General features: G+C 40.9%; 1 protein-coding gene across 4 annotated transcripts; it reads left to right on the top strand.

The window, feature by feature from the left end:
• Positions 1 to 1491: 1491 nt before the first annotated feature.
• On the top strand, positions 1492 to 12652 carry GNG4 (G protein subunit gamma 4). 4 transcript variants are annotated; one of them, XM_083733991.1, is made up of 3 exons: positions 1492 to 1776; positions 7002 to 7110; positions 10049 to 12652. In XM_083733991.1, exons 2-3 carry the CDS (start codon positions 7012 to 7014, stop codon positions 10175 to 10177), a joined length of 228 nt encoding a protein of 75 aa, XP_083590117.1. In that variant the 5' UTR covers positions 1492 to 1776; positions 7002 to 7011; the 3' UTR covers positions 10178 to 12652. The 4 variants fall into 4 exon arrangements, with proteins under 4 accessions (XP_083590117.1, XP_083590120.1, XP_083590118.1 ...); XM_083733994.1 differs by lacking the exon at positions 1492 to 1776 and adding an exon at positions 1954 to 2048; XM_083733992.1 differs by lacking the exon at positions 1492 to 1776 and adding an exon at positions 2072 to 2169.
• Positions 12653 to 15614: the final 2962 nt, after the last annotated feature.

The following is a 15614-nucleotide window of genomic DNA, read 5'->3' as shown; positions in this document are numbered from 1 at the left end:
GAACAGACCTCCGGAACGAATTAAGTTCTTAACCCGAGGTACCACTGTATCCATATACAGAAGCTGCTTGGGCTGGCAGTTGAAATCCATTCCAGACAACCTCAGTGCCTGGATATAGACAGTTAGGCTGTGCATCCATATCAGAGAAGGAATGACTGCTAGAAGGAATGCAGGCAGTAGAAACACCATGATGCATCTCCAGCAGCACAACCGGACGCCTTCATCTGCCCCAGCTGCAACAAAACATGTCCCCCTCATCGGTCTCTACAGCCATAGCAGGAGCTCTAAATTTCCAACAGTTTGACGTCATCTTCCATTTTCTCCCGAGAGACTGATGCCAGCAAGAAGTGAGGAGAGAGCATCTTCCACACCTAACAGTAGGCTGGATTTGGGAACCCAGGCATGGTTATAGTGGGGAATGGCTGGGGCTCAGCCAGAGGCTGCTACTCTTGGCCCTAATGTCACATCCTCACCATCCATTTGGGCTTTCCCCAAAGAACCTTGGGAGCTGTAGTCCCCCCCCCCCTTACATAGCTATAATTCCCAACTCCCCATTAGTTAAGAGCGTTTTAACATTTTCTGGTAAGACCATTATTTTGCGGAGCCTCCATTAGCGTTCCCTGTAGTAGTATGAAGAGTAGAGGCACCTTAATAACACATGGTGTTAAAACAGTTGCCAAGGTCCTCTGTGCTTGGAGCGTGGCTAACAAAATGTTTTAGGAACGCTTCTTTGTCCTTCACACTTTTTCATGTTCGCTATGGGAACCATCTGTATATCACTGGCAAACACGATTCCTTCTCAAAGTGTGAAGCAGCTCTTACTCACCCCTCACACTTGTCATGTTAAATTACAGATTGAGACTGGATGACCTTTCCCTATTAATCAAATCCAAATCGGTTTGTGACACTGTTACTATGAGCAATATTTTTTTGCTGGTACCCAGTTAACCCATAAGTGTGTCATCCCGAATCCCGCCCCCCCCCCCATGTGCAAAAGTGAACCCGTGAAAACCTCTTTCAGGGCCCACTCCATGTGATGGGATACAGCTTTATTTGGTTATTTAAACATTGGGATTGGTTTAGTGCCTCTTTCTTTCTGCCAGTTCATACCAAAATAATATGGCGGCCTATATAAACAGTAAACTCTATGTTAGCTTTCATGGGTTGGAAGGAATTCCTAGCGTTACATCCCTATTTCTTGGGAAATTTCTGCGTTGCTTAAGAGGCAGAAACGTTGCTGGATGGGCAGAGAGAGAAAGAGAGACTATGATCACTTTAATTTACGCCATGGAAATTCATACACGTTTCTCTCTTCCTACAACACGCGACACCCCGCAGACGGGCTGCCCTCATTAAATAATATATATATATCTATACACACGAGAAGCCAGGAGTAAGTAGCTAGTAGGTATGGAAGCGCGCTCTTTCTTGCTCTCCCACCCAACTCCATTGACGTCACGAGCTGGAATTCCTTTCCGTCGGGGGTGCGCGCGCGCGCCCGTCTGCCTTGCTGAAAGCCTGCGAAGAGCTTGGCTGGGCTCTCCCGTCGCAGGAGGGCAGGCGGCTGAGCAGCCCCGCGGGCCCCTTTCCGGGAGGGAGGCGCGTCTAGCAGGGCGTGGTGGGCCGGCCGTGCTCCTTCAAACCCCCCGCGCCGGACAAGGCATGTGGCGCCTCGACGCGAGCCTGGTTGTAGCCGGGGCGTGAGGTGGCCGCTTCGCGCTGCTCCGCCGTCGAATCTCTCGGACAGTCCCGAGCCTCCGTCGTCGTCTGCAAGGGGTGAGTCAAGGAAGGAATGGAAATGGGAAAGTAGGGAAGCAAAGGAAAGCAGCAGACCGCTAGGCTGGGTCGGTGTCTCGCCCAATCTGGGGCGGGAGTCGGAGACTTCCCAGGGGCGCAAGCTTCAGGGATCCCTTCGCGTGGGTTGGTTCCAGCGTTTGTCGATCTCGTGTTCTCTGTGATGGGCGAGGGAGCAAAATACTGCGAGGTGTATAAGTGCCTGTTAGTCCTTATAGACAGATACGCCTGTGAGACCCGGGTCCTGCGTGCATGTAAGAAAATAATATTTTAATCACTCGCACATCTTACAGGGTTGACTTCAAGGATACTCTGCTTATCCGCAAATGTGGTAACTTGGGAAGGAACTACTGAATAATGGGATAGTCTTTCCAGGTGAGAGTAGTGTTCTACCTAATCCTAAAGGTAATGGCTCCCTGGGAGCAGGGAGATGGATTGACAAGGAAAAATAGTGGGGTGTAAGCTGCCCTATCTTGAAAACATGTATTTCCTGGCATCAGAAATGGGTGGTTGGGCTATGCACTCTGTACTTGCTCTGAGACATACTTTTCCATTGTGCACATGTTTCTGCCGTTGAGCTTGTAGGTCCAAGGAATGAGTTCTAGACAACCTGATGCAAATGGAGCTTGGTGTTTTCTAGGTTGGATGAGATGGGGCTTTCTATACCACTGGAAGTGTGCCAGTTTTGTATTTTAATGGCTCACATGTGATTTGTTGGCCAGAATCACCACAACCCTAATGGCTCTGGTACCTCTCACTTGGGTCAGTCTACTAGTAAGAAATAATGGGTACTGTTGAGTTTCCGTAAAGGTAACCTGCAACCTAACCTCTGTTATCAGAAGAGCCTTCATGTCTGCCTAGATCACCCGGAAAATCCTGGATTCCAGTGGCCATTGCAATACTGATTGGAGAGGGGTTATTATGTAAAAAGTGATGTTTGTTCAGAACAATTTGAACATTATGAATGTGGAGAGATGGTAGACGAAGGAGATGGTAGCCAAGAAAGGCAATAAGCCAATTTTGGCACGTATTTCCCAGAATTCTGCAGACATGTGTGAGCTGTGTGAGAATGCTTATCAAGATGACCTCCTGCTGAAAGCAGATATCTCTTGCTTGATGTGCATTTGAAAATCTTGTTCAAATAAATCTGGATATTTGTAAGACAGGCAGACTCCTAGTGCACGATCCCCCCTTCCTCCCAGTTTCGTAGCTTCCTGAGTGCAAATAGAAGCTTGTGCTGCAGAAGGTATCACAGTGTCCCGAGTGAGATGAGCAGGGCACAACTGGCACAGCATAAGCATAATCATGAGGAGAAGGAAGGACAAAAGACGAGTAAGAATGCATCGCGATACGGCTCCATAAAATGATGCATGTGGTGGAGAAACTGGATTGAGAGGTTTTCTTCTCTTGTGACTGGGGGCGGGGGCGGGGGGTGTGTCTTCCAATGAAGCCAAGCAGTGGAAGATTTGGGACAGAAAAAAGGAAGCACTTCTTCACACAGTGCATACTTAGATAGCTTTAAAGTGGATTAGATAAATTCATGGGAAACATCAGCAGGAGAGGACTGTCCTTGTGGGCTTCCCATAAGCATCTGGTTGGTCAGTGGGGAAAGAGGTGATAACCCTTTGGCTTCATTTCAGAGGGCTTTTATGTTATGGCAAACTTGTCAAAATGCAAAACTAGGATTTGTAATGCTTGTTCTGCTTAGTGCTTTTCTCCCATTACTGTAAAAATAGATCCAATGCTGAATTGTTGGCACCCGTCTGGCTTGAGAGAAGTCAAACTGCTGAGTTAGTATCACAAAGTGACGTCCCCAGGGCATAAGTCCAGGCAGTGTGTGTGGAGGTTCTGGGCTGCCCATACAACAAGACCCGTTCCCCCTTGCCCTCACTGATGTAGTCTGAAGGAAAGCAGAGCAATATGTTTGGCACCAGCTTGGCTGCAGGAATTGCCAGAAGGAGGCATACAAGGTGCCATTGTACCATCTTTGGGACCCCACTCTGGATTTGTGCAAGGTTTACTTCTTAGCCTTTTCTTCTCCTGAAGATAGCCTGCAAGGCAGTGGAGGTTTAGGATCCGAGTTTTCCTTCTCCTAGATGGGATTCCTTCCCAGGTTGATGAGCCCCATCTGCCCCTACATTCACTGTTTTAAGTGCATTCATTAAAAAGGAAACAAACAACAACAACCGCAAAACATTAGACTAGCTGGGACCGATCAAAATTCACAGGGGATATCATGCCTCATAGTCTTTTATATAGACAATGGGTGCTGAACTCAATCTTCACTCAGTCTGTGTCCAGTTCTCCACCTTCAGGATCTTTTTAGGGGCCGAAGAATAGTCCCTGATTTGGTGCTGAAAACCTCTGAGGTGGGTGAGTCCCCCTTCTGTTGCAGATAGAGGGACTATGCATAGGGGCTGTGCAGATAGAGAGACCCTCTCCTGCTGTACTTCCTACCCCCACCAAACACAGATATAGTTTTCCAAAGCTAGACTCTGTTCAGGTTTTGACTTTGGAAATAGATAGATGGATATGCTTGTATTGGCCTCAGTTGTCCAAAACAAATAAAAGTTGTCAGCTGAACTGCAAGGCAGTGGTTGTGTAATAAGAACCTCTATCTGCTATCAACTTTCCACCACTTTCTGTGTTTAACAGAAGTGTCCCAAAATCAATGCTTCCAGCAACAAAGAAACATTGGTTTCCGGGGGGGGGGGGGGTATCCTGTGTTTTGTTTAGCACCACATCCATGACTCTCAGTTTACAGAGTGAAAGAAGTGTGTGTGTGCAAAAGTAAAACCGGAAGCACCAGCGCTGTTTAGCCACACACATTCTTAGGCTATATAGAACCAAAAAAAAGAACTTTGGGGCAATGCAGATATTATGGCTTCAGTACCGAGGCAATATTCCTCCCCCCCCCCCCATACCCCCTTCCCACATTTTTTGTTTAACATCCTACCTTATTAAAAGTTTGGGTGGACTTGAATTTTTTTCCAACTCTGGAATTTTTCCAACTAAAAGTAGCAGTTTAACTCATAGCTGTGCATGCTGATGTAAACTGCCTCTTCTATGGCCTAGCTTATTTGGTGGGTTTTCTCTATTAGAAAAATGTTTTTGGCATACAGAGTTGGAAAATGGGCCTCTAGGAGATGACATCACTGTTCCTGCTGTGAAATAAATGGCTGTCATTTATGGGGGCCCTTAAAGATGTGAAAGCAAGTCAGGCATAAAATTTCACTCAGTCCTATACAGTCGTACCTTGGATCCCGAACGCCTTGCTATTCGAATGTTTTGGCTCTTGAACGAATGCCGCAAACCCGGAAGTGATTTGTGGTTTGTGAACATTATTTGGAACCCGAACATCCAACGTGGCTTCCGCAGCTTCCAATTGCATGCAGGAAGCTTCTGCAGCCAATCAGAAGCCGCGACTTGGTTGTCAAACATTTCTGGAAGTTGAATGGACTTCGGAACAGAATGCGTTCGACAACCAGGGTATGACTGTACATGAAGCTTCAATGAAAGTACAAACAAAAGTATCATAACACATGCATTGTGGTCAATTTTTATTACAACTGGAGTGGAAAAGATTCATATAGCATATCAACACTACAACGCAAATATATGAATACAAGTTGTTGCCTCCACATGTGATGGAGAAACAGAGAAAGCCTACCCCCTTAAAAAAGCATGTTGTATGGCATCATCATGAGAGGGACATATGGTGAATTGGTAATAGCCATTTCACTGACAAATAATGGTACAGTGATTGATTATTTAAGAGGCAATTCCCTAGTACCCTATGTAATGAAATGAGCCTTCTTTTTGAGCCTTTTTGAGCCTTCTTGGAAGCAAAGTTCTCAATCAGATCACTGTAATGCAAACCTCTCCCAGCATTCATCTGAATTCATTGCTAACTCTAATAGGTATTCTTGAGGCATAGAAGAGTGCGTGTAATTTTATCAATTTCAGCTTTGAAAATTACATCTCACCAGATGCAATGAGAATAAGTACTACACATAAATTGGGGTAAATATATTGACTATTATGTTTCTGGATAAATTGAAGGGCTGACAGATCTGCATTATTATTATTATTTTGAAGTTCTCTTGAAATTCTTTTGATCTCAGTCAACAACTCCGTTGAATCAATTCCCACTTGGGAGGCAGTGTCCTAGTGCCCACTGGAGAAATATCTTTTCAGCCCTTTTCAAAGGCATCATCTTCCAATTTAGCCAACAATTTAACATCAAGTGTGAATCCACACTTGTCTTTAAGGCAGCACCATTTGCTTACACTTGTCATCTAGGTTATTTCATCAGCCTTCAGTTGAAAGACAGATGCATGATTCAGGGACTTAGCAGGCCCTTGAGACAAATGCTAAGAGAAACCAAGTCATGAGATAGCTTTCTCCATTCTAAAAATCTAGGGAGTGATTTGATCATAAAATTTAAAATAATCTTGTGTGGGGTCTTTTGGTGAGAGTATTCCATGTATGGTATAGGCTACCAGCCTTTTTGGACCCAGAGGCATATTTGGCAATACACCCAAACCAGAGAAAAAGCAGGCGAGTCAAACACCAAATGGGAAAAGCATGTACCAGAAGCATTCTGGGGAAATGGAGATAAGAGGGCTGGGTGACTGGATGTCTTCACCTTTATTTCTAGCCAACCCAGTGTCATCCATTGTGTAGGGGGGAACCTGGGAGGGGGCCTTGGGCGGGTTGCAACAGTGGTGTCTGAAAGCACACCATATTGCCCATGGGACCCCAGAGGTATGGGCTGTTTCATAAATGAACCTCCTCCCCCTGAAATTTATACTCCAAATTTAGCTAGTAGGCTGCCATGATCACTAGTGTTGGTCACACTAGTCACTGCTTAGGGGCTATACAGAGATCTGAGTCTTTACTATCCCTGCTTTGATATATAATCTGTTTTATGGCTCCTTCTTTAGCATAGAAATGTGACCTGACCTGATTGGTATAAGTTTACAGTAATCTGTTGCTAGTAAAGAAAACTAGATATTGGATATACTGGAAGAATTTTGAGAAAAGAGAGTTTGTGGAGGTAAATTGTGACACTTTTCCATGCCATGATGTCTGAAATGAGAGAATGATCTAAGGATGACAACATGGCTAGAAAGGAATATATGTTTTGATTTGTTTACATTTGGAATTTGAGCATTTCCCCCATGCTGTAATTTTTATTGTTCTAGAAAAAGGAGGATGAAGGAGGTAATGGCTAATAACAGTACAACAAATATATCTCAAGCAAGAAAAGCAGTGGAGCAGCTGAAAATGGAGGCATATCTGGACAGGATAAAGGTAAATTTCAAACTGTTACTATGTCTCCATATATTACATCATAATATAATGTTTATTCTTGGGGTGCATAAATATTTGGTCAGCTTGTGCTGAAACAAAGGACACATTTCTAGCATTGACAGGATGTACATCTCATGCCTGAAAATCAGTTGGCTGTTGACTTGAGGATCAGATTACACCAAAATGATTTCTTGACGAGCTTTGTAGCCACCTCTCACTGTAGATAAATCTCGCTCTCTCTTGATAAGGGCCATCTCTCCTCTTAATTCAGGAAAAGGTACATTATTTCCTTTCCCAAAGGAGTCAGTGTACTTATTAAATGTCAGACTTGATGCATTCTTTTCAGAGTACAATTTACTTTTGCTACATTGAACAAAATAGGATTCAGAGGCATTCTAAAGCCTTGATGGTCTTTACATTTTCAGCTTGCTGTACAAAGGGCTCACTTTCTGCAGTAATAAATTAAATGGTCGTACAAGTTGAATTCACAACCATGCAATGGTATTAAAAGCAAAACACAAATGGCAAATCTGCTGTTTTTTCCGTGACAGAAACGGAAACTGGATGCCTTCAGCTACAAAGCAAAAGTAGCTTCTGAAAGCACCTCCATAAGCGCATGTGTATTGAAAGTGTTAAGACTGTGCCAAAGCAGATTTTGCTTGAAGTTATAAAAGCAAGTGACTCTGCTTCTAAAGATAAACGGGTCTAATCCTGTATGCTGCTTGAATAGTAGAGGCCTAGGAACCATTTGTAAGCCACTGTGCCTTCATCAGAGGAAAAATGAGGTATAAGTGTAAATACATTACTAGTCCACAAGATGCATCTTTGTTTTGTTTGTTTTGGTTGTGTGTGTGTAAATAAATAGCTTAAATGAGAAGAGCAATAGCTATGATCCAGAAACTCCTACGCCACTGTTATTGTGAGAGTATTTTTTTTTAAGGAAGAATGTTATTGAAATTTTTAATGAATTAGACAAGAGTGATATAAATCATTTGTGTAACTAAATGTCTCTGGATATCCAGTGGGTTGATCTTGCTGCCTTCCAATCAAGAAACACTGTAGTTGTTTTTTATTACAAGTGACAGATCACGCAAAGTTATATACAATAGCTATTGTGTTTTCTCCCTTCCCTTTTTTAAAAAGAGGCTGAGCAAATCTCTCTAAAATAAGTGTTGTGAGATCAACAGTGGCGTTACGGAGATGTTTGTGGATGTGCTCATTTTAGACAAAGCAAAAGCAGAGTGGGCGTTGTCACAAGAATAGCAATTTGTCTTGTCATGGAAGGTGACTGTAGTAATTGCAGCATTTTCTCTTGTCACTGAATCTTATAATTATAGTGTATCTAACAGGATTATGTTCTAACTTGGGCTGCTTCTAATCACCTCCTTTGCTCTGAAATGTAATGGTAAAATTCCACAGTTTTCCTCAAGGCTGTTAACTCACACTAAAATCTCAAATGTTTGATAACTTGAGCCCCTGAGTAGTCATTTTATCTTGAGGAGGAGGTAGAGGATGTGGTAATATATATGTAGTATATAAAAGAGGGCAGGAGAAGGAAGGAGTATTACTTTCAGTTAATGGAGAAGCATGGAACTGGGAGGTGTCAAAGATAATTTTGCCCATCCATCTCCTTTAACTTTGAGACATTCATCACACGAAATTACTATCTCTCAAAAGATGAACCTATAAAACAGAATAACTCAGTCTTTGATTATTTCAGATTTTACTGGAATAAATGGAAGTTGTTAGAACCAAAGAGCAAGTATCGGAAGGCTCAGTTAAGGAAGATTTAGTGGTTGTTATATGCAGATATGATTTCTGATTTTAAAGTTTTACATAGTTTTTGTTTATATGTATGGTTTTCATTTCATTTATGGATAGTAATACATACATATATATATTATAATAAAATAATACTTATCCTCATGTCTTGGACAAGGAAGCTCATTGCAATATACACTGAGCAAAAAGTGGAAGTTGCTTTGAGGGTTCTGTACTACTGGTTTAGTCTTTATCAATAAGTAGGTTTAGCCCACAATTGCTCTCCTGCATTCACTGTGTGGGGAGGGAGGGAGACCAGGAAACCAGCAGAAGCTGTGTCTGAGTGGTTCCAAGTTGTACTGTTACATGAAGTAAATGTTTCCCAAATGAAATTCAACTTACTCTGGTGTTGTAGAGGATTACCTGTAGCTAGTTTCCTCCCACCCTGCTGCCTTTGTCCATTTTCCTATTGCACTAGGTCATATCCAGGAGAGCTTTTTGGGACTTGGTGCAGTTCTGCTAGTTGCTAACTGGGTGTTATAGCTGTGATAAGGAACAATGTGGATAATCTCAGAGCCACCACCCACTACAAAGACATCACTGTCGAAATCTAACCCAAGTCTAACAAGCCATTTAAACAAAGATAATGATAGTCTTTATATATTGTCCTCCTTCATTTTGTTTCGTTTTAACCAGTTGAGAGTTCAATGGAGCTCTTCTGATATTCCAGTCAACACTATAAAACATCTGATAAAAGATGCAGCAAGACAGCAAATGAGCTGAACATGTTCTTCACATTAAAAAGTAATTATACACTTTCTCCCAGTTCAGCCTGTGTGGGCACCATTTTCAGGCACAGGCAAATGAATTATCTTAATGAACTACAGAATATGTAGGATTGCTTTATACATTTACCAAAAGCAACATATTTGTGGGTTTGCGCTGGCATGCTGTGCCCCCAGGGCATTCCTCATTTGCCTATTAAGAGGACCCTTCTTGCTGCCCAGTGCCCAGGTTTGAGTATAAAGACTATGTGCTCTGAGGTGTGTTTTTGCTTTTATTAGTGCAAATCAGTACTCTGTGGAAATATTTCAGCTGATTCCATTGGCCCTGTGGCAGCAGTGATGATGCTTAGGTTTCTGTCTCCCCCCTCCCTCCTTTTTTTTTTTTGTTCTAGGTATCCAAGGCTGCGGCTGATTTATTGGCATACTGCGATGCTCACATGGGAGAAGATCCCCTTATTATTCCAGTGCCCACATCTGAAAATCCCTTCCGGGAGAAGAAGCTCTTGTGTACTATTCTCTGAATCACCTTGCAATTAAAAATGACCTTTGAGAGAAAACATTACTGATGGTGCATGCTTTTCCTCAAGACATCTTCTGTACAATAATTTAGTCCAAAACTGACTTGCTAAGAACACAGTATGTTCTTAAGTTAATATAAGTATTCTACATGGAAGGCTAGTCTAATGTCAATTTTTAAAAACCAGTGCTTTGTACTAAACATTTCTGTCGACTTTTTTTTTTAACGAAGGAGCCGTATTTGGTTTCAGTTATATGCATAGCTGTCAACTTTTCCCTTTTCTTGCGAGGAATCCTATTCGGAATATGGGAATTTCCCTTAAAAAAAGGGAACAGTTGAGAGCTATGGTTATATGATAGTTCGATTTTGCTAGTTAGAGTGTGCGTGTCTATTCGTGAGAGATTCTGATACCAAGATGAGCAATATCTACTCTCAACTTTTAATAATCCTCTGTATTTTTATTTAAGAGTTGTGCTTAGTGACATCTCAAAACACTGGACCTTTTAGAAATCTAACTTTCCCCTATCTTATAGACAACTGTTAAAACTTCTGCCCCTTAGAAACATAGGAAGATGCCTTTTACCAAGTCATAGTGGCTAAACATTGATGACGATATCAGAATTTTTAATATTTTAAAAATGTAAATATTAAGTTTTTCAGAGGATAACTAGGTTAATGTTAAATAATCTGGCTATAAAAATGTTAGCTCTACCAGGCTACCAGGCATATTGCATTAAAGCAGGCTTTTCAAGTGTAAATGACAAACCCGTTTGATCATTTCTCAGATAGGAATATTTATACTCTACCAACTAAACAAACATAGGCAATTCATTTTTGCTTGATGAAAACAAATCGTTTTAGCCTGCCCAGTAACTATATCAGATCTTGCGTCAAACAATTGGTCATGGCTATTTCATTTTATTTGCTACTTTGTTTTTGTGAGGGTGAATCAGGCAAAGTGAAGCAGAATGGAGCAGCACAAGGAAAGAGGGAAGAGAAGACAAAATTTGTCTAGGGTGCAGGTTTCCATATCCCAAACTTGCAGCACATGTGTACTCAGATGTCCCACTAAGTTCAATGGGACTTATTCCCAGGCAAAAAAGGGTATAGGATTGCATTCTAAACCTCAAAAACTGTCATAGTTGCTGGTAGTAAGAAGCGCATTGGAATATTTTTTCTTAATATGTAAAAAAAAGAAACATGCAAAAATGCATACAACAAAGAAAGGCAATGCTGAAATGAGAATGCAAGGGTAAAAAAATGTAAATACTCTATTTACTTGCAAGTTAACATGGTTAGGGGTCAGATTTGCACCACTTAGGAAATATATATGAAGTATCAGTGGAAAACTTAAGACTGTGATTTATATTGCTATTTTCTTCTTGCTTATTTAAATTGTTTTACCCTGATGGAGGCCCGTACAGGAATATCCTCTAGCCCTATGAGGAGGTGCCATAGTTTGAGCCTGGGACCTTCTGCATACACACACACACAAAAGTTCTGTACCACTGAACATTGACCCTTCCTGTTCCTATTCAAGGGAATTTGGAGATGGAAGGGTTTTTGTTTTGTTTTGTTTAAATAATTCAGTACATTCAGAACTTTCAAGTCAAAATGAGACCATGGTGATCTCATCTCACTGGTCAAAAGGGCACACTGAAGTTTAGCAGGGCCAGTTCTGTTTAAATGAAGAATTGTTGCTCAGAAGTTTATACAAATTTTGCAGATATTGATTTCCACACTTTGCACTGTAAACCATGAATCACCATTACAGGATGGAATCTTAGGCTATTTAGCATTGGCTTTTATCCCAGGCTCAACACCAAAATGCCACCACCAGTCTTGGTCATCTGCATGTTCTTAGTATAGTTCAGCACACATTAAGCAACTGTATTTTCTATGTTTGTTTTGTACGTTAGCTCTTACTCTTAAGTATGTCTTCAGGCCCTTGAAATTGTGGCACAAAGATGAACAGGGTGTTTCCTTCGAGATAAACAGGTAGTACCTCTAAATTATACAGTTAATGTGCTCCTTGCTATGTGATCAACAGTGTTACTGTGGAACCTCAGTCCTTTTATCCTTCCTCATTTAAGTTTTTTATGCTTTCAATATTAATTTTAATAAAGGTTATTTTTATTTGTGATTGTTGTCTCTGTAATAGTTTGTCTGCTTGTTTGAGAAGAGTATAAATGGCTTACAAGTTGTGTGTCGTTATCTCACACCTGGGATTAAGTCCCTCTGTTACTGTGGATTCATTTCAACTTTGGACAAACCACACTTTCTTTGCCTCAATTCCCCCTCATAGATTTTGAGTACTGATTTTAGAACTGAATTCTACTGCTGGATTGCTGTTTTATGATGATCATTGGTTTTTATAATTTTTATGTGATATTGCTGTGTTACATTTTAGTGATCTTTATTCTGTGCTGGGAACCTTCTGGTTAAAGGGTAGGTTTTAAATAAAAGTAATAATATACAAGTTTCATGTATCTTGCCAGCCTAATTTGTGTATTCTACATTAAAATGCTTTGATAAAAAGTAAAAATCTAAAAAACAACTTAATAAATGCTTAATTTGTCAAGAAAGAAAAACAAAACATTTTTGCAACAAAATAAGACAATGTTCGAGTTTTGAACTTTTGTTTGAAGGGCCATGCTGTCCAAGATGAGGTATGCAAATAACTTCTATTTCTCTGTTGCTTACTATGGGTGTCTCACTTCTTCAGGGAAGGTAAAAAATAGAATGCAAAATGAACCAAGAAGTTCAATAATCCTAGACAGTTGAATTGTGACTGTCTCTGTTCCTTCCCTTCCGTGCCAATTCTAGCTGTAACTTCCCATAGTGGGGGAGAAAGCTTTTTCCCCTCACGAAATGATTGGGCAGAATACTCCCTGCACATCTTGCCTTAAATATCTGATTTTATAAGTGCTAGAGGCTTTTTAAAGAAAGGAAAGCTGGGAATCCAGGAATGTAAATAGGCAAGGGGTGGCATGGCCTGAATTCAGGAAAAACTGGGCCATATGTCAGCCTGGGTCATAGTGGAATTCTGTAATACTGTAAAACTACCCTGCTGGGTAGTTTTAACTATGAACCCATTAAGGATTGTCAGTGACATCACCTTAAAGGTGATGACCAGTGCAGAGGGCAAATTGAAGGTTAGGCTAGCTCATGTGTGCCTGGCTCACTACATGTGTTTACCCTTGTGTATTCAGGACTTTTGAGCATTCTCACTGTTGTCTAAAATCAGTGGTACTTTCACATTCTCATGCTATTGCCTTGTGTCTAAAAGACAGTTTCCCTTCCCCTGCAAGAAATCTCCAAAGGCTTCTCCTCTTGCGTACATCTTCAGCATCTTTTGGTAGGTCAAGTGTGTGTTTGGAGGGAAGATGAAGCTTAGCCTGTCTGTCTGTAAGCAGCTGTAAGTGTGGGATGCTAGCTGACACCGAAATTCTTCATGGTATGCCATTTCCATCTCCACCCACCCTGGACACTGTAGAAGCTGCCTCTTAATTAAATGTAAATTTATGTCTCTGGCTTTGAATCCTAAATATGAAATTCAAGACAAAAGCTGACACATGTAATGGTTTCCATTCCTAGAGTTTTATGAAGATAAAAACCTACTCCTTTCCTTATCTATCATCATACTGTAATATATCTGTGCTCAATAAAACCGGACTCTCATTTTAAAAGAGATTTAGCAGATATGGCAATTTGTTTAAAAATGCCTTTAGAAAGCAAGAAAAACAATTAGTTGCTTTCTTCATAATAAGCTCCACTAGGGAACCCTTTCTACATCATAATTGATTTAATTTTAACAAGGCTGCGCAAGTTACCATGGCAACATGTTTACTTATCCTTTTCCAATTGAAAAGGCCTAAACCGGCACAGTGAACCTAGAAGATGTAGGCCATAGCGTGTGTTGTAATCGCTCTCTTTTTAAAAGATTTCTAAGACACTAGAAACTAAGTTAAATGCAGATGTAAACTATTTCATAGTATCTCTAAATAAATATATTTTTAGAAGGGGGAAAAAAGGAAGGAAAACACTACATTCCAAATGACCTCACCTAGAGATTTCACATAAATGTTGAACAGACTGGGGGACAAAATGGAGTCCTCTGCCCAGCATAGTATAGTACAATTGTCAGGGGGCACAAAAAAACCCCTGACTACATGAACGAAACTAGCATTAGGGAGAATATATTAACCTATATTGCTAATGTTAGACACAAGGGCCAGTAAAAAAGCTGGTAACTGTAAGGCCATATTGTGAGTTAGTAGATGCTGCTTGAACCAGGAACCACCACTTACAGCTCATCCTCCTAGCCATTTCATTATACTATTTATAGATTTGCTATTTTACTGAACCTTAAACAGCTGCTCACCAGCAACAAAAGGCAAAAGCACAGGGACCAACATGCTTCAGTGACCCAGAAGTCAACTCTACCCCCATCTGTACACAGGCAACAAGACCTAATGTTGGCCAGCTTCAAAGGTTTATTCACCTATTCATCTTCCAATATGATATATACAACCATGTGCAGGCAACACCCGTGTTCTACATAGGACAGGAAGACTAGCCTCTATGCAAAAGAATAAATGGATTCAAAACAGACATCGGAAAGGAAAATTTTCAGAAACTACCTGGAGAACATGTCAGCCTCCTAGAACACTCTTGTTAGTGACCTTGAGGTAGCCATCCTTAAACAAAGGAACTTTGAAGGGAAACTCCAGTGTGACACTGCTGAATAACAGCTCATCAAGAAGTCAAATTCTACTATTAGTTCTGAATTGAGACAGCAGGCTTTATTTTGACTACAGGTGTTTGTGTTGTTAACACTGTTGCGCAAAAAGCACTTATTTTACATTTAAGTTTACTTTCATCTTCACAGCCTGCATTTCTTGCATGCCATTTCCCTCTGACCTTGCTGCCAACGTTGTTCTCTCTGTACTCCTGTGATTATAGGTGCCTGGTCTCTATAGGTACAGCAAAATAACTACTGTACAGTATTTTGTTTCTAGCAAAAGTATGCAGTGTCTGTTACACTGTATGCATTACATGCTCTTTCCCACTTGGCAATTGTTTTTTTGGGAAAATACTTATGAAATAACTTTTTTACAGCTGTTCTATTCCTCCTTCCACCTTTCCAAATGGTTTGTAGGTTGATTTATTGCTGCCACCTGCTGGATGAATAAATAAAATTATGCATGTTGTAAGTGAAAGGGAAGGCTTGATCATGCAATTATATTGTGGGAGACAGGCAGTGGACTGAAGCATGCAATGAAATAGCACCTAAAGAAAGAATTATCATGTACCTTAACTATTTGCAGTACATTACTCTTACTGTAATATTCCTATACAAATCTCAGCTGAAAAGAGACCTAAGGTTCAGAGGAAACCAGAAATGGTGAACTAGGACACATAGGACTTGTGTCACTGCT

The sequence above is a fragment of the Podarcis gaigeae genome, assembly GCF_964106915.1.
Source record: "Podarcis gaigeae genome assembly, chromosome: 3".
NCBI lineage: Eukaryota > Metazoa > Chordata > Lepidosauria > Squamata > Lacertidae > Podarcis > Podarcis gaigeae.
This window is presented reverse-complemented; position numbering and strand designations above follow the sequence as displayed.